This window comes from Thamnophis elegans, chromosome 13, assembly GCF_009769535.1.
Source record: "Thamnophis elegans isolate rThaEle1 chromosome 13, rThaEle1.pri, whole genome shotgun sequence".
NCBI lineage: Eukaryota > Metazoa > Chordata > Lepidosauria > Squamata > Colubridae > Thamnophis > Thamnophis elegans.
In genome coordinates, this window is record NC_045553.1 from 21,918,377 (window position 1) to 21,936,504 (window position 18,128).

Here is an 18,128-nt window from a genome sequence, read left to right on the forward strand (position 1 = left end):
CACTCAACTCTCCGCGCGTGCGCTTTGGCTAAAAAAAGTGCCTAAATGGGATGCCATAGAGCCGGGTGGGAGGGGAGCGGATGGACGGAGTCACCCGTGATTTCTGCTACCGGTTCGGGCCATCTCTGGTAATAATCCCAAATCAGCCTCAACAGTCACAGAGTTGCAAAGGACCTTGGAGGTCATCTAGCCCATCTAGCTCACGCAAGAGACTTGACCTAGGGATTCGAACCGCCGAACTGCTGACCTTTCTGATCGACAAGCTCAGAGTCTTAGCCACTGAGCCCCCGACCCAAAAAGGAGGGGGAGAGAGAGATAGCATGCAGTCAAAATCGTACTCCATTTTATCCGTATCACAAGATTAAAAAAAGGGCTGGAGTTTTTGATCATGTGATTGTGACTGCTACTTTGTGTGAGTTTAACCTTTTTTGGGGGGGGGGGACCTAATGTGGAAGAATGATTAAGAAGGGCTATTTTTTTAATACTCACGAACCAACAGATCACGCAGATCCAACAAAACCACTTCCAGGAATGCAGCTGTCCTGAAAAATAGGGAGCCTCCTGAGTAGAATCAGGATAGGATAGGGGTGTCAAACTAGATTTCATTGACGGCCGCATCAGGATTGTGTTTTGATCTCGGGGGGAGGGGGGGGTTGGGACCAAAACTGAATATTCCAAGTGTGGCCTTACCAAGGCCTTATAAAGTGGTATTAACCCTTCATGTGATCTTGATTCTATCCCTCTGTTTATGCAGCCTAGGACTGTGTTGGCATTTATTTATTTATTTAATTTATATTGCCCCTATTTGCACATGGCGACTCAAGGCAGCTTACAGAATCTAAAACCTCATTTAAAACAATAAAACTGATAAAAAGGATCAAATGAATTAATATAATGATAAAATCAACCCCCCCCTCCACCTGCCATCCGCCTGCCCCGGCGACAGTAGATCACATGAGCCATTTAATGGGCTCCATCTTGCTCTTCAGCCTGGTTTCTACTTTCCCTGTCGACTTGCAACTCAGGATGATGGGACATGGCTCACCATCTCCTGAACAAACAATTGGGTTGTTTTATTTCTGTCAGAGGACGACAGAGAAAGAGGAGGCTGGATAGAGTCACCGAAGCAGTCGGCATGAGCTTAAATGGACTCTGGGGTATGGTAGAGGACAGGAAGGCCTGGAGGAACGTTGTCCATGGGGTCACGATGGGTCAGACACAACTTCGCAACTAACAACAACAACAACATAGATAGATAGATAGATAGATAGAGATAGATAGATAGATAGAGTAATAGATAGATAGATTGATAGATAGAGGGTGGATGGATGGATAGAAAGAAAGATGATGAATGGATGGATAGATAGATAGATAGATAAATAAAGAGCCTAATGCTGGGAAAGATGGAAGGCAGAACAAGAAGGGGAAGACAGAGAAGGAGGTGGATGGATGGAGTTACCGAAGCAGTTGATGTGAGCTTAAATGGACTCCAGAGGATGGTAGAGGACAGAAACGCCTGGGGGAACGTTGTCCATGGAGTCACGATGGGTCGGACACGACCTCACAACTAACAACAATTGTCTGTCAGATTCACTTAACAACTGTGTTATTAACTTAACAACTGCAGGATCCACTTAACAACAGTGGCCAATGAGATCATAAAATGGACAAACTCCCTTAACAACGGTCTTCCTTAGCAGTGGAAATTTTGTTATTCAGATTGTTTTACTGTCAACTGTTATATTATTCAGAATAGAACAGAATTCTTTATTGTCCAAATGTGATTGGACACACAAGGAATTAGACTTCCGGTATATAATATATTGATTTATATTTATTATATATGGTTTGTTTCCTAGGATGATTTGATTGCTTATTTGTACCCTATAATTATTATTGTTGTCTTATGATTCCTAATGAATGTATCTTGTCTTTTTATGTACACTGAGAGCATCTGCACCAAAGACAAATTCCTTGTGTGTCCAATTGGCCAATAAAGAATTCTATTCTATTCCTACTCCTACTCCTACTCCTACTCCTATTATTCTATTCCTATTCCTATTCCTATTCCTATTCCTATTCCTATTCCTATTCCTATTCCACTCCACTCCACTCCACTCTACTCTACTCTACTCTACTCTATTCTACTCTATTATCCCTTTTTCTATTCTATTCTCTTTTCCCAAAGAGTTTTTTAATTTTTTATGCTCTTACATACCATTTTAAGTATACATTCACATAATTGTTATTCTTCTTTACATTTATCATTCTTATACGTTTATTATTTCATTTAATGTTATATATATTTGGTTGGTTTATTTATCATTATTCTATTCTATTCTATTCTATTCTATTCCATTCCATTCTATTCTATTCTATAGAATGTATCTTGTCTTTTAAGAGCATATGCACCAAAGGCAAATTCCTTGTGTGTCCAATCATACTTGGCCAATAAAGAATTTTGTAAGCTCTCTGTGTACATAACAAGTAACAAGCGACAAATCATGACCATAATTGTAAAATGCGATCATCACAAAACATATCATAAAATAAAAGAGCCCGTGATATTGCATGTTGCACAAAGCAGGCGACAACTATTTTTTTAAAAATAAACCCAATAAATAGTTGGCTAATCTTGCAAAACATGTTGTGCCATAAATGGTGGTTTACAAGCCACAATGACAAAGTTCCTGTAATACGTCCCAGCTGCATTTCTCATTTGCACCCATGAACTAAAATGTCCTCATGTTTCTGGCATTGGGTGAATCCTTCATAGTAACAAACCCGGAGGAAGATTAGTTTGACAGATGAGGCTAAAATATAGGAAGGACAGTTGTAGGAACTGGGTATGTCTATTCCAATGAAGAGAAGGACCAGGGGGGACATGAGAGCATCTTCCAATATTCTAGGGGCTGTCACCAAGAAGAGGGAGTCAAATTATTTTCCAAGGCACCCGAAGGCCAGACAAGGAAGGATGGATGGAAACGGATCAAGGAGAGATTAAACCTGGAAATAAGGAGAAATGTTCTGACAGTGAGAACAATCAGCCCATGAAACAGAAGTGCCTTCGGAAGTTGTGGGAGCATCATCACTGGAGGCTTCCAAAAAGAGAGTGGACTGCCATTTGTCAGAAATGACGTAGGCTCTCCTGCTTGGGCTGTGGGGGTTGGACTAGATGACCTACAAGATCCTTTCAACTCTGTTAATCTGACTAAACCTCAGCACCAAGCAGAAAAGAAACCAAGGTCCAAATTTAGGATCAGTTACAATTTGTCTCTAAACACCACGACCAAGTCTTAGAAACGAGTGAGGTAAATCTGGAGACCGGGCATAGCTGTGCAAGAGTCACCAGTGGCATGAGGCAGAAATTTTGCCTTTCGTGCAGAAATACAGGTAGCCCTCCGACGTAGATCCACCACCGAGCCCATTTTTCCTATAGTTAAGTGAGACATTTGTTAAGCAAGTCGTGCCCATTTGTACCGCGTCTGGGTGAGCCACCTGGCGAGGAAAAAAACCTGTCCTTGAAAGCATCATTCCGATTTCACCGCTTTGCAGAAGGCTGCCTTTAAAAAGAGAAGCAGTCCCATAAATAGACGCATAGCTAAAATAACCCTCTTGTGAACGGCGAGAAGAATAGAGCCAAGCAGAGCGGGTGAGAACGACGAAGCAGCTGACTTCCCTTCCTCCCCCCCCCCCCAAAATAGCAGCAAGTTTTCTAACTCCTGGAAAATTTAGAACAAACCAAACACAAAACGGATTTTTTTTTAGACCAGAGAGCAAGGGAGGGAGGGCGTGTGAGAGCAAGAATCGGTGTGTCTGATGTTTTCCTGGAAAACGGTCTCTTTGTGTTCTCACCCATCTCGGGCGTTCTGACCAAGTTGGCCGGCTGCCTTGAGCAGAAGACGCTCCGGGTTGAAGGAGGAGCTGGTTAGGGTTTTGGAGCTTTTGAATAGCCTCTGGCCACAGGACAGCTCTGTCTGTCTGTCTGTCTGTCTCTGTCATTCATCCATCTCTCTCGTCTCTCTGTCTGTCTGTCTGTCTCTCTCTCATACCTACCTACTACCTACCTACCTACTACCTACCTACCTACCTACCTATAATTCCATATCTATCTATCTATCTATCTATCTATCTATCTATCATCTATCTATCTATCTATCTATCTATCTCTGTGTCATTCATCCATCTCTCTCATCTATACCTATCTATCTATCTATCTCTATCATTCCATCTCTCTCTCTCTCCATACCTACCTACATACCTACCTATAATTCCTTCCATCCATCCATCCATCCATCCATCCATCCATCCATCCATCCATCCATCCATCCATCTATCTATATCTATCTATCTATCTATCTATCTATCTATCTATCTATCTATCTATCTATCACTCTCTCTGTCATTCGTCCATCTCGCTCATCTATATATCTATTTATCATCCATCTCTCTCTCTCTCCTCTTCTCTCTCTTCATTCTCTATCTAATCTATATATCTATCTATCTATCTATCTATCTATCTATCTATCTATCTATCATCTATTTCTATATTATTTGTTTTCTCTTTACATACAATATGTGCTTAGTGAACAGTGTACTGTTGGTCAATTCATTTACATAGTAATACTTATTAAGTTCCTAATTTCGGCTGCTTTTATCCAATTATTGATAAAACAAGTCCCAAATGTGAAAATATTCTGCATCCTTTTTCTTTTTCTTTTCAGTGTTAATCTGTCCATTTCTGCCCAGTCCAATTTATTTTATTTATATCTTCTTCTGTAGGTCACAGGACAGCTCTTGATGGTGGGGGGGGGGTAGGATGGGTGGGATGAACACCTATGTGCTAGTCTTTCCCGACTCTAGGGGGCGGTGCTCATCTCCGTTTCAAAGCTGAAGAGCCAGCGCTCTCCGTGGTCATGTGGCTGGCATGACTCAATGTCGAAGGCGCATGGAACGCTATTCCCTTCCCACCAAAGATGGTTCCTATTTTTCTACTTGCATTTTTTACATTCTTTCGAACTACTCGGTTGGCAGAAGCTGGGACAAGTCACGGGAGCTCACTCTGTACACAGCACAAGGGATTTGAACGCCAAACTGCTGAGTTTTCCGATCAACAAGCTCAGCGTCTTAGCCCCTGAGCCACCTTTCCTGTGTCCTTTCCATGCTTGTAGCCCTCGACTTACAACCACTCATTTAGAGACCGTTCAGTGAGAAAAGTTGACTATTGCGATGGCTCTTTTCCAACTGCTGTGTTCTTTGCGCCCGGTTTGTTGGGCCATTTACAGTTGGCCGACTTCTGAGAACATACCAGGACAGGAGTACATTAAGTTCAGATGGTTGCTCCAGCCCTTTAAATAGCAAGTTGCGGACGGATGTGTCAGAAACGGTCGCGGCCCAAAGCCCAAATGGGCGGAGGCTGTTAAGAAGTTGTAATGAGAGGTAATGGGAAAGCCAACGCTTCAGCCCAGGAACAGCCCATTGGCTTCACGTCATCGGTTGTTAATCAAACCAAGACTCGTGTTTCTTGCAGCAAACTAGAGCAGAGCACACAGAGCTTTCTGCTGTTCCCGGGAAGATACAGTCGTGCCGATATATATGCGAAGCTGAAGCAAAAGAATGTGGCTAGCGGACTTCGCTCAATTTCTGTTCTAACCCTTGCTTTTCTTCCTGGGAAACAGAGCGCTTTGTTCCCGGATCCCGCTAATTGAGGTGGGGGTGGGGGGTGGAGGTCATGAATTCTGGAGCGCTGGCTTCTGCAGCTGTTCCAAACCAAAACAGGGTCCCATCTGTTTTCTGTTTCCACTAGAGCAAATGATTTGGATCTCGGAAGAAGCCAATTGAAGAAGAAGAAAGGAACTGGATTACAAACCATCCCTTTGAAGCTGTTTGGGTTATAAAATGGCTTTTGGCACTGGATCGTGCTTGGAGTACAGCTATGGAGATGGGGCAGAGTGACAAAGCATCTGATTTGCATGAAGCCTGTCCCAGCTTCATTCATCTATCTTGGGGGTGGGTGGGTTTCGGTCTCAAAAAGTTCTGAAATACCAATTGCGCTTAGACTTATATGCCACTTTACAGTGCTTTCCAGACCTCTCTAAGCGGTTATAAACTGCAGCCTCTTTCCCTCAACAATCTGGGTTCTCATTTTACCCACCTCAGAAGGATGGAAGGCTGAGTCAACCTTGAGCCTGGTGAGATTTGAACTGCATCTAGCAGTCAGCTGAAGTAGCCTGAAGTGCTGCACTCTAACCACTGCGCCACCTCGGCTTAGTTCCAACAACTGCTTCCTGTTGGGGCTCTAAAGAGTGTCTGGGAGGGGCGAGTGGAGGATGGCGAGGCATCCCTTGACATGAGTGACAGTGAGAAGGTTACGCCCACCCAGTCAGTCACATGACCACCTAGCCACGCGCCACCCCAGCTGGTCATTAGGCAGATTTTATTAGCAGTCTGCGGGATTCAGAATTATGAATTTAGTGGTCCCTGAGGTCCGAAAGGTTGGACTAGAAGACCTCCAAGGTCCCTGCATCCCTAAGATTCTGTGTTCCATAACGTCAGTCCTTTTCAATGGAGCGCCAGTGTATTATGGAAATGTATTTTACATTTTACTCAACATGTTGCCTGACAGATGGCTCGTCCCCAGTCTTAAAACTTGGTATGAACCAGATTTCTGGGCCTCTTCCAGAAACTCCTCTCCCCAACCAGACGTCTGATTCCTGCCCTTCCATCCCAGCCCCCCCCAACCCCCCAAAATGCGATATGGTTTCCCACAATTTTAAAATGGGGAATTGAAAAAAAAAACCTAACTTCTTTGAGCCCTGCAATACAGCTCAGCTGAAACCTTAGTTGACCCTAAGGTTTGCATCTTGACTTGACTTCCTGTAACTCTTCTGCCAGAACAATTTTCTTTAAAAATGCAATTCATCAAAAGTTGTTCATTCCTGCCCACTTGTTTTGTACCACTTCATGGGCCCTCATTTAAAATACGATTCAGCTTCGAATCTGGAGTTTCTTTTTCTCACTCGTCCAGTCTTCCTTTCATTCCTTGGAAAAAAAAAAATGCATCTAAGGTCCTTGTAAGCCTGAAGAAAGGATTGTCCATTGAAAGTTTCCAGGTCTCTGGAAACGACAAGGAAGACACTCTGGTTTTATGATTGCTTGGTTACTAATATTGGCTTTCCCGGAGATGAAAATGCAAAGGAATTTGGACAGTGGAAAAACAATAAATCATGCAGGCTGCAAGTTTAAATTGCAAATGAGATGAAGCTGAAGTCTTTTACTATTTCCCCTTTCAGAATAATCAAAACCTTCTGACCAGTTCCAGTATCTTTAAAAAAAAATCAATATTATTCTAAAGTAGTGGTTCCCATACTTGGCAACTTTTAAGACAGCAGAGCTGGCTAGAGAATTCTGAGAGTTGAAGTCCACAAGTCTTAAAGTTGCCAAGTTTGGGAACCACTGGTCTAAAGGAATTGCAAAAATAAGATGTAACACTTATTATGTTCCAATATATTGTATTACTATTATTCTTCTCATCCTTCCTAGTACTGATCTCTTCTCACTTATGATCATAACCATCAGGGGTGGATTGTTCCCGGCATTACTGCCGGTTTGGTGCGGACAAAAATTTCTCTTGGAGAGTCACCACCCAATTAAGCGAACTAGTGGTCTCCTGCAACGTCTGCCTAACCAATGTCTGACTCTGAAGGCAGCTGATAGCTGGCCTATGGCCCTCGCCCTCTCTCTGCCTCTGACACAGAGCCCTCATCAGGCTTCCCCAGACTCCAGGACTGGCCCAAGTCCCTCCCCAACCTCCTCACTCTCCGAATCTGCTGCCAGCTCTGCTGGCCTTTGGTGGGCCACAACAGTGTATAATCCAGGACTGACTGCTAAATTGATAATTCATTCTCTAAAATCTCTTATAAATGTATTATTAGATTGGCTCATTCTCTTTCCCTGATGGCAATATGGTGAAGCCCAATAATTTTGGGGAAAAAATGCTTTATCATTACTTTCCCATCTTGCCATCTTTCTGTTAATATTTCTAAACTTTATATTTCTATAAAGTATAGAGAAACCAGCTTTATATACACGCTAACAGCTGTTACTCTGTGCTTTGCATTGGAAAGTAGAATGTGTAATTCATTCAGCAGAAAAATGGCAAATGAAATTCTGGGAATATGCCATGTCTAAAATAACCTCATCTTTGAAAAATAAATCTCACATAGAATTATTTAACAGAGAAACAATTTTTGGACCATCAATCCTCCCTGGGGGCTAGCACAACATTTAAAACTTGAGTGTTCTTAATGTAATAGCGTAAACATCACAGGTCGTTTGTTAAATAGACAGAATGCTTATTGACTAGATAATACTGCAATTTCTTTTCACTTTCACTTATATTTCATAGCTTGCTGATTGCTTGCTGATGTTTACTACCAATACAGGAACTTGAATATAATAACGATTTCTCATTTTAAAATAACATGAGGAACTTATCCTGAGAATGTGTATTTAAATATTTCCTGAGAAGGAAATATCCTGAGAATCTGTAGTTAAAACATTTACAGTCCCATAACCCTCTTGTTGGGTTACTTTCTCCTTTTGGGTTCAAAAAAGTACAATTTCACTCTCTTTATTTACTACTACTGAACATCCAAAATGGCCTGAAAAATGTCCCAAAATGGCCGAAAACAACCCCCAAAACAGGTGGGGCAGGTCCAGTTAGTGGTGAGGCCAGGGGTGGATTGCTGCTGGCATTACTGCTGGTTTGCAACCCGTGCACAATGTGCATGTGTGTGCACTTTGTTCAATGTAAATTGTTCTGCGTGCATGCACAGAACAATTTACAGTGAACTGCGCTGCGCAGTCACAAAAATCCAAAATCCAAGCGGCAGCAAGGGGACCAGATTGGGGGCGTGGCAGACCTGGGTCATGCTGGTTCTGCCACCCAGGCCTGAATTCCAGTACTGGTTCGGCCAAACCAAGCTGAACTGGGAGCAACCCACCTCTAGATTAGCCAGTTTGCTGAACTGGGTAGAAGTTTAAAAACCAGTTCACCTGAACTGGTACAAACCACCTGAATCCCACCTCTGGAAGGTGGACCCTTTCTGCAAATCCACCTCTGTAATCTTGCTCAGGCAAACTTGACTTGAAGCTTAGCATTCTTGAGGTTGGTGAATATTTCTGGAGGCTCCATCCATTGTGTTGTGGGCCGAACGTGGTGCCAGGAGACAATGAGATGCTGTTGAGCTTCCTCAGCTTCTCAACGCCCCTTCTTGTCTTCTCTGTGGTTGATAGATTACCTCTGACTTCCTGTTTCTTTTTCACTCAGGAATCTTCATCTGACAAGCCGGATGCCACCTCTGAAGCTGAGCAGAAGCCTCCTGAAGAAGAAGATTCGGGAGACGACGAGATGCTGAGCGGGGAGAAAGAAGAGGAGCAGACTTTTCTGGTCAACCTCTACAAGTTCATGAAAGAGCGTCACACGCCAATTGAGAGGGTGCCTCATTTGGGCTTCAAGCAAAGTATGTTCTTGGTTGCCTTTTCCAAAAGCATATGTGTGTCAGAGGTGGGTTGCTACCTATTCGTACGAACCAGTTGTGGAAATTTGGACTGAGTTGCCGAACCGGTAGGAACGGCAGGCTGGCCACATCCTTGAACTGGTTCCTCTGTTGCCCATGCTGTTGCCGACATGTTTTTTAGTCATTTTATAATGCAAAGTGCACGCAAAGCAAGCTGGCAGTAACTCCAGCAGCAACCCACCCCTGATATGTGTGTGTGTGTGTGTGTGTGTGTGTGTGTATCCATGTGTCTCCCTGTTTCTCATATATCTTGTACTTTCCTCAGGCAACCTGTTGCATCTGTTTGGGCTTCCCAAAAGCACGAAGCCGACTCCTCGTCTTGATAAAACCCCTTTCATGTAGTTTTAAAGTGAATTCCAGCAAAGTCCCGTCCAACAGTCTTTCATGAGATTTCATAACTACAGGCCTTTATCAGGCTTGCAGAGCTGCCAGGCCGATATCTTCCAAACACCACGCTGCCGCAGCAATTCCTTGGCAAGAAGTCAGGAACAGATCCTCACCCTAATGACTTGAACTAATTGTCTCCTGCAAACTCCCCTCCCCTTTCATCCTCTTCATTCCCCATGGGAGGGGCCATTTACCACCACCTGTGCCTTTACTCCTGTCGGCCCCTGTTCCTTAGCAGTTCCCTTCTCCTGGCAGCTCTGTGCGTGTGCACATTGGGAACAGGCTCCAGCTGTTCGTCTGCCTCACTGATGTCGGACTCCGAAGGCAGCTGATAACTGGCATATGGCCCTGGCCCCCTCTCTGCCTCCAACACAGAGCCCTCATCAGAGCCTTCCCCAGACTCCAGGACTGGCCCAGGTTCCTCCCCAACCTCCTCACAGTCTGAGTCTGCTGCCAGATCCGCTGGCGGGCCACAACAGTATCACACAAACTCAACGTGTCTGTGCCTACATTTGGGGTTTGGAAGATGGGGATAATAATTCTCAATTCTACAGAGTCATCCTGGCTTTCAGTACAGCCTAGTCTTTATGCCACTCTGGGCAATTCACAATTTAAAGGTTTTTTAAAGCCATACATTATCTCTTACCTCTCTGGGTTTTTGGCTGTTAACTGATGTTTCTCTCTCTCTCTTTTTCTTTTTAACAGTTAATCTGTTTAAAATCTACAAAGCTGTGGAAAAACTCGGAGCTTACGAACTGGTAAGAAAGAGAAACTCAAATTCTCAAATCCTACTACTTGGAAAAATGGGTGAAAATATGGGTGAAATGTCTTTGAGGATTTCTTGGCCGAACAAGACATTATTTTTAATTAGAGTTAGTCCTGGAGTTAGTACAGTGGCTAAAACACTGAGCTTGTTAATCAGAAAGATTGGCAGTTCGGCGGTTCGAATCCCTAGTGCCGTGTAATGGAGTGAGCTCCCGTTACTTGTCCCAGCTTTTGCCAACCTAGCAGTTCAAAAGCACGTAAAAATGCAAGTAGAAAAATAGGAACCACATTTGGTGGGAAAGGAACAGCATTCCGTGTGCCTTCAGCATTTAGTCATGCCAGCCACATGACCATGGAAATGTGTGCGGCTAGAGTTGGGAACGATTAGCATATGTGCAAGGGGAACCTTCACCTTTACCTGGATTTATGGCTGGTTGCTTACTGATTCTTCAAAGTTACAACAGATCCCAGAAAAAGGAACTCAGGACTCCAGATTTGGAGTTCTGACATCTGGGCACCCCCTACTACTTTAATTCATCTGCCCACTGACCTTAGTTGATCTGGAAAGATCCTCTCAATGTGGTTAAATCATAGATTTAAATGTTAGGTGAAGACCTCAAAAAAAAACAGGGTTGTAGACTAAAAGATCCCAAAAGAAGAGGAAAACAGAGCAACAAGGATGATAAGGTGTTTGGAAGCTACGATGGTGACCGTCTATGGAGATTCTCAGTCCTCCAGGTCATGGTGGTCCCAAAGGTGCTTTTTTCACCCAAGAGGCAACTGGACTTTCTGGTTTTTCTTTGAAGACATTTCACTTCTCGGCCAAGAAGCTTCTTCGGCTCTGACTGGATGGTGAATATCCAGTCCAATTCCATTCCTCACCATCCAATCATAATGGATTTCCAGAGGGAGAAAAATTGCAGACTCCAGGAACCATTTGCACCACTCAGGTGACCCTGAGGAGGCAGATAAACCTCCAAGTGGCCTCAACAACCCTCTAAAAGGATGCAAATGACCAGCTATCAGCAAGGAGTATCAATCCTTCCATTCCCCACCATCCTGTCAGAACTGAAGAAGCTTCTTGGATGAGAAGCAAAACGCCTTCAAAGAAAAACCAGAAAAAAGAGCACCTTTGGGACTACGATGGTGAGCAGTTGGACGATGAACGGTTGCAGGAACTGGGGCATATCCAGCCTATTGAAGAGGACCAAGGGGGACATGGGAGCAGTCTTCCAATATTTGAGAGGCTGTCACAGAGGGGAGAGTGGGGTCAACCTATTCCCCAAAGCACTTGAAGGTGAGACAAGAAGTAACAAATGAAAGGTTATGAAGGAGAGATCCAACTTAGAAATTAGGGGCAGTTTCCTGACACTGAGGACAATTTAATCAGTGGAACAACTTGCTCCATAACTGGAGGCTTTTAAGAAGAGACTGGACAGCCATTTATCTAGAAGGGTGAAGGACTGTGATGGGGAACCTATGGCACGTGTGCCACAGGTGGCATGTGGAGCCTTGTCTGCGGGGATGTGAGGCAATCACCCCAGCTCGGCTCCACAGCACATGCGTGTGCGCCTCCCACCAGCCAGCTGATTTTCAGGCACGCATGTGGGAGATATGCGTGCATGCGTGGGTGGTGGTGGGGCCTGTTTTTGGTCTTGGAAGGCCTAGTAGGCCCAAAATGGGGCATGGGGTGGTGCTGGTGTCACACATGCATATGCAGGGGTGTGTCTGTGTGTGTCACACATGCATTGCATTATTGGAGAAGTACCTCCACAGGTGACTTGACACCTCCTTGGGTGAGGTAAAAACCTCATTTGCATTGGATCTGGCTAGGACTTAAAAAGGAGACCACTAGGAAATCCCAGGAGCCAAAGTTGAAAAAGAGAAAGGTTTTATTTTACCTCTCTTTCAGGTGACAGGAAGACGACTTTGGAAAAATGTTTACGACATGTTGGGAGGCAGCCCGGGAAGTACCAGTGCTGCCACTTGCACCCGCCGACATTACGAGAGGTATTCCCCTTTTTTACAAGAGGGAGGTATTGTGGCCCGCCAGCGGAGCTGGCAGCAGATTCACCCAGTGAGGAGGTTGGGGAGGAACCTGGGCCAGTCCTGGAGTCTGGGGAAGGCCCTGACGAGGGCTCTGGGTCGGAGGCAGAGGGGGCCAGGGCCATGTGCCAGTTATCAGCTGCCTTCAGAGTCAGACATCAGTGGGGCAGACGAACAATGGAGCCTGTTCCCAGTGCGCAGGCGCAGAGTTGCCAGACGAAGGGAACAGCTAAAGAACGGGGGTCGACTTGGGAGTAAGGCCACAGGTAGACGATGAATGGCCCCTCCCAGGAAATAAAAGAGGAGCAAAGGGGTGTGGAGTTTGCAGGAGACCATTAGTTCGCTTCATTGGTTCCTGACTCTCTGAAACTCCTTGCCAAATTTTGCAGAGATCGGCCTGGCAGCTCTCCAAGCCAGATAAGGTCTGTGACTGTAAATCCTCTCTTGAAAGACTTTGTGGATGCGAATGAGCAGAATTCACAGTAAATTAATAAAAGGGTTTTTTGTCAGGACCAGGAGTTTGCTTCAGGCTCTTGGGAAGCCTCGGTCAAGCACAGATTTGTGGTTTGTAGCACACCAAAAGCAGGTGCTGTGACCTTATTGTAAGGTGCATTAACAAAATCTTGCAAGTGTGAAAGTACATCTCTTCCCCCCTCACCTGTACATTCAAGAAATTTGGGAGGGTCCCTTCCGAGACGTTTGCCACATCCCGATTCCTTCTGCAGATTCAGCTTCCCCCTTCTCTGTTTTCTAGTCTGTGTCTCTTTCTCTTCTCCCTCAAGGCCATTTCCACAGGCCATTATAGATGCTGGTCTTAATGTCTAAGGCGTGGGGGCTGGCAAATTGAGGAAAGGATGATACAATTTGAATAGGGAGTGATATCCAAAGCACCTGAGGCAGGACAAGAAGCAATGGGTGGAAACTAATCAAGGAGAGAAGCAACCTAGAGCGGAGGAGAAATTTCCTGACAGTTAGAACAAATTAATCAGTGGAACAGCTTCCTCCAGAAGTTGTGAATGCTCCAACATTGGAAGTCTTTAAGAAGATGTTGGATAGCTATTTGTCTGAAGTAGTGTAGCTTTTCCGGTCTGAACAGAGGGTTAGACTAAAAGACTTTCAAGGTCCCTTCCAACTCTGTTATCTATTCTATTCTATTCTATTCTATTCTATTCCCCATCCCATCCCATCCACAACCAGCACGGTCTTCCTTAAATCTGACAGGCGTGCATTTTTAGGGGAGGAATAAAATGGCATTGTTCATGTGCTCTGCGCCCCTGTTGCTAGAACACCACACCTGGAGCACGGTCATAATTCCTCCTTCTCCCCCCTCTATTTTCCAGGCTGGTCCTCCCGTACGTCCGACACTTGAAAGGGGAGGACGACAAGCCGCTACCCCCCGTCAAGCCTCGAAAACAGTACAAGATCTCCAAGGAGCCGAAGGGGGATCGCGTGATGGAGAAGAAGAGAACAAAGAAAGAAGATGAGAGATCTAGTAAGGAGGCCTTTCCCCCCACCCCTCCAAGTCAGAGATGGTATTTGCAGGTTCTCCAAACTACTCAAAATCTCCGCTACCGGTTCTCCAGAACTGGTCAGAACCTGTTGAATCCCACCTTTGCCCTGTGATGTATCCACAATGGTTATGAATTCATGCGAAAATGGATCAAGGGATTTGTTTCTTTAATATGCACAACCAATAATGAATAACCATTTGATGGAGACAATAATATGTAAGACTTAGTTAGATCACACTATAAAAAAAATGTGGAGACTCTGGAAGGAGTGCAGAGAAGAGCAACCAAGACGATTAGGGGACTGGAGGCTAAAACATAGGATGAACGGTTGCAGGAACTGGGCATGGCTAGTCTAGTGAAGAGAAGGACCAGAGGAGGCATAATAGCAGTCTTCCAATATTTGAGGGGCTGCCACAGAGAGGAGGGGGCCAAGCTATTTTCCAAAGCACCTGAAGGCCAGAATAATGGATGGAAACTGACCAAGGAGAGATTCAACCTAGAAATAAGGAGACACATTCTGACAGTGTCTCCTTATTTCAGTCAACCAATGGAACAGAAGTTGCCTCCAGAGGTTGTGGGAGCTTTATTGCTGGAAACCTTTATACAGAATACTCCAAAGGTGGTTTTTCAGGAGACAATTGTATTTTTTTCTTTCGGAGATGTTTTTCTTCTCATCCAAGAAGCTTCTTCAGCTCTAGCTGGATGGTGGTGGAGGATGGAAGGATTTATACTCCTTGCAGACAACTGGTCATTTGTGCCCTTTTAGAGGGTCGTTGAAGCACTTGGAGGTTTATCAGTGTCCTCAGGGTCACCTGAGTCAGACATTTAGCTGTGCAATTTGGGATGGACACCCTTGGAATGGTGTGGAGTGGGAATGGATTTCCAGAGGGGAAAATTGCAGTCTACAGGAACCATTTGCACCACTCAGGTGACCCTGGGGACACAGATAAAACCCCACGTGGCTTCAACAACCCTCTAAAAGGATACAAATGACCATCTGCCTGCAAGAAATATAAATCCTTCCGTTCATCCAGTCAGAGCTGAAGAAGCTTCTTGGATAAGAAGGGAAACGTCTTCAAACAAAAAAAAGAAAGTCCAGTTGCCTCCTGAAAAAAGGACCTTTGGGACAACCATGATCTGGATGATGGAGAATCTCTACCGATGTTTATTACAGAAGGTGCAGAATGTTCTACCTTGTCTCCCCTGGTCAATTAATATTCTCCTTCGTTGCAGAGTTTGCCGGAGAAAGTGAGGAGGGCAGATGTTGCTTTGCTCCCCAAACCTCCCAGTGGTCCCGAGCCGAATCAGCCCCAGGAGCAAACAGAAGGGCGCCTCTCCCTTCCAAGCCGAGAGACGGCTGAGACTCAGCCAACCGCCAGCTGCCTTGGAAACTGTCGCTCCCACGGCTGCTCCGAAGCCTACACGCGGCTCTTCTCCAGCTTCTACTTCAAGGGGAACAATGGCATCATGTCTCCCTTGGCGAAGAAGAAGCTGCTGGCGCAGGTCAGCCAGCGAATGCTTGTACGCTCATGAGAAGAAGCACCTCATCCACTGTCCCGAATACAAGAAGATCAGGATCCGGGAAATACCAGGATTGGACTCTGAAGTTGGTCGCCTGCAGAAAGAGGCCCCAAAGACAGGAGCAGAGGTGAACGGTTCTAGCAGTCTCCAGCTCCTTCCCAGGTTGGAAAAGCCAATGATTGGTTTGATGAAAGTTCCTCCAGGTTTCAAGGAGGGCCCAGGGTCCATGAAAGCGGAGGAAGAGAGCTCTGCAGCTCACCTGTCTACTGGGCCACCTGTCTTCCGTGGCTACTTCCACACCTCCAGCAGCAACCTCTTGAAACCCATCAGTGGCCTCGAGGACCAGTGGAATATTACTCCAGCTTGAAGGACCTCCTGCGTCTTCCCCAGCTTACGCTAAGCCGGAAAAGATGCCCTGTTAGCAGCTGGGTCTCAGAAGAAGCAGGAGAGCTTGGAAGACCAACCAGAAGACTCCGCAGGAAGTCAAGTCAACCTTGGAAAGCCGACCATCAACACTCTTCGGCCTTTCAAGCGAGCGCCCTGAGCACCAAGGCGGGGTTTCCCCATTTCAACCGGTCAAAGCCCCTGGACCTCACCCGTGGTCAACCTGGCGAAGGTCAGCCCACAGGTCTCTAAGAACGGAGGGCTGTCCATGTCTCCAGGCCAGTCGGGCATCCCCTGCAGAAAGAAGAGAGCGTCAGAGGAGGACTACTTTCTGCATGGCAAGAAACTCAAGGCGGTGTCTCCATTCGTCAAGGAGGTAGACCCGAACGGTAGCCTGGATCAAGGGACGGCCCGGAGGGCAGTCAGGCATCGCGAAGCCGAAAGCGACGGTGGTGGGGTCCATATTTCCAGTCACTCACGTGCCTCAGCTACAGGACATGTACAAGGGCACCATGTTGAGGTTGCCCGTTAATTTGGCAGCCCAGGAGAACATCTCAAGGAACAGGCCCCTTCGCTGATCCAGTCTCTCTCCATCAACCCGTTCATTATCCCCGCCTTCCCCACCCCGCTATTAACTGCGTCCGTCCAGGCATCGGATCTGGGTCGTCCCTGGGCACCAGCCTCGTCCACTACCCCACTTCGTATGACAGCGCACTACGCCACCGGCTGTACCCCGTGTCGACGTGGCACAGCCAGCCGACCTACACTTCTGCCCAGTCCCATCCTACCACCGGAACACCAAGCTGTAGCCCCTTACCCCCGGGACCCTCAGGGATTTGCCACGTTGGAGACCCTGCACAACGTTGAGAGCCCGCGCGAGGCATGTGCGAACCCACATCCGCGGCCTTTCGACATTTGATTCCCCTGCTTTTTCCAAGCCTCTTACATAGGACGAAACAGGACCATATGACTTTTTTTAAAAAACTGCCCGAACGATATGGAACTCTCTTTTTATCTGACATGGTATGCAAATAACTTGTGCTTTTCAAAAAAACAAAACACAAAAACAACCAACCTTAGAGGGAACAAATTCTTATAAACAGAGATTTATATTGTGTTTGGCGTGGGGCCTAATTTCCTTCTAATTGTCCCATTCTTCATAAGCTGCTTCAAATGCTGCTGGCATATTCAAGGGACTAGCCTCAAGGAATCGTGTCCTGGGGGATGGAGGTGGAATAGGGGAATGAGTAAAAGCCCTGTTTAATGGCCAACATGTGGCATTCCAGATGTGGCCTAAGCCTTTGTACTAAACCCCAAGTGTTGCTTAACACATAGAAAGGAATGAGCATATGAAGAATGGTTGCAGGAACAGGGTATGTCTACTCTGATGAAAAGAAGGACTAGGGGAGGACATGACAGCAGTGTTCCAATATTCAAGGGGTTGCCACAAAGAAGAGGGAGTCAAACTTATTCTTCAGGGGCACCTGAGAGCAGGATAAGAAGCAATGGGTGGAACTAATCAAGGAGAGAGCAACTTAGAACTGAGGAGACATTTCCTGACAGTTAGAAACAATTAATCAGTGGAACAACTTGCCTCCAGAAGTTGTGAATGCCCCAACACTGGAAGTTTTTAAGAAGATGTTGGACATCCATTTGTTTGAAATGGTATAGGGTTTCCTGCCTAAGCAGGGGATTGGATTAGAAGACCTCCAAGGTCCCTTCCAACTCTGTGATTCTATTCTAAGTCCAAAGCGTAGGTGACAGGAACAGTTCAACATTTGTTAAAAATAAAAAATAGCGCACACATTGAATTTTGAGGAGTAAGTTATGGGCATTTTCCAGAAAGAGCCAGTTGCAAAAAAGTGGATTTCCAAGCTGTTAACTTTTACACCAAAGGGCTCAGCAGCTTTGGGTTGATCAGAAATTCAACCTT

At 45.6% G+C, this 18,128-nt stretch overlaps 1 protein-coding gene across 1 annotated transcript; it reads left to right on the plus strand.

The window, feature by feature from the left end:
- The first annotated feature begins 9,331 nt into the window (after positions 1-9,331).
- ARID5A (AT-rich interaction domain 5A) lies at positions 9,332-17,090 on the plus strand. The gene is given in 12 exon segments (XM_032229676.1): positions 9,332-9,524; positions 10,674-10,726; positions 12,646-12,743; positions 14,120-14,279; positions 15,524-15,801; positions 15,803-16,142; positions 16,145-16,420; positions 16,422-16,600; positions 16,602-16,732; positions 16,735-16,863; positions 16,866-16,967; positions 16,970-17,090. Coding segments are annotated over 12 exon segments (1,893 nt in total). The 5' UTR covers positions 9,332-9,412; the 3' UTR covers positions 17,005-17,090.
- The last annotated feature ends 1,038 nt before the right edge of the window (positions 17,091-18,128 follow it).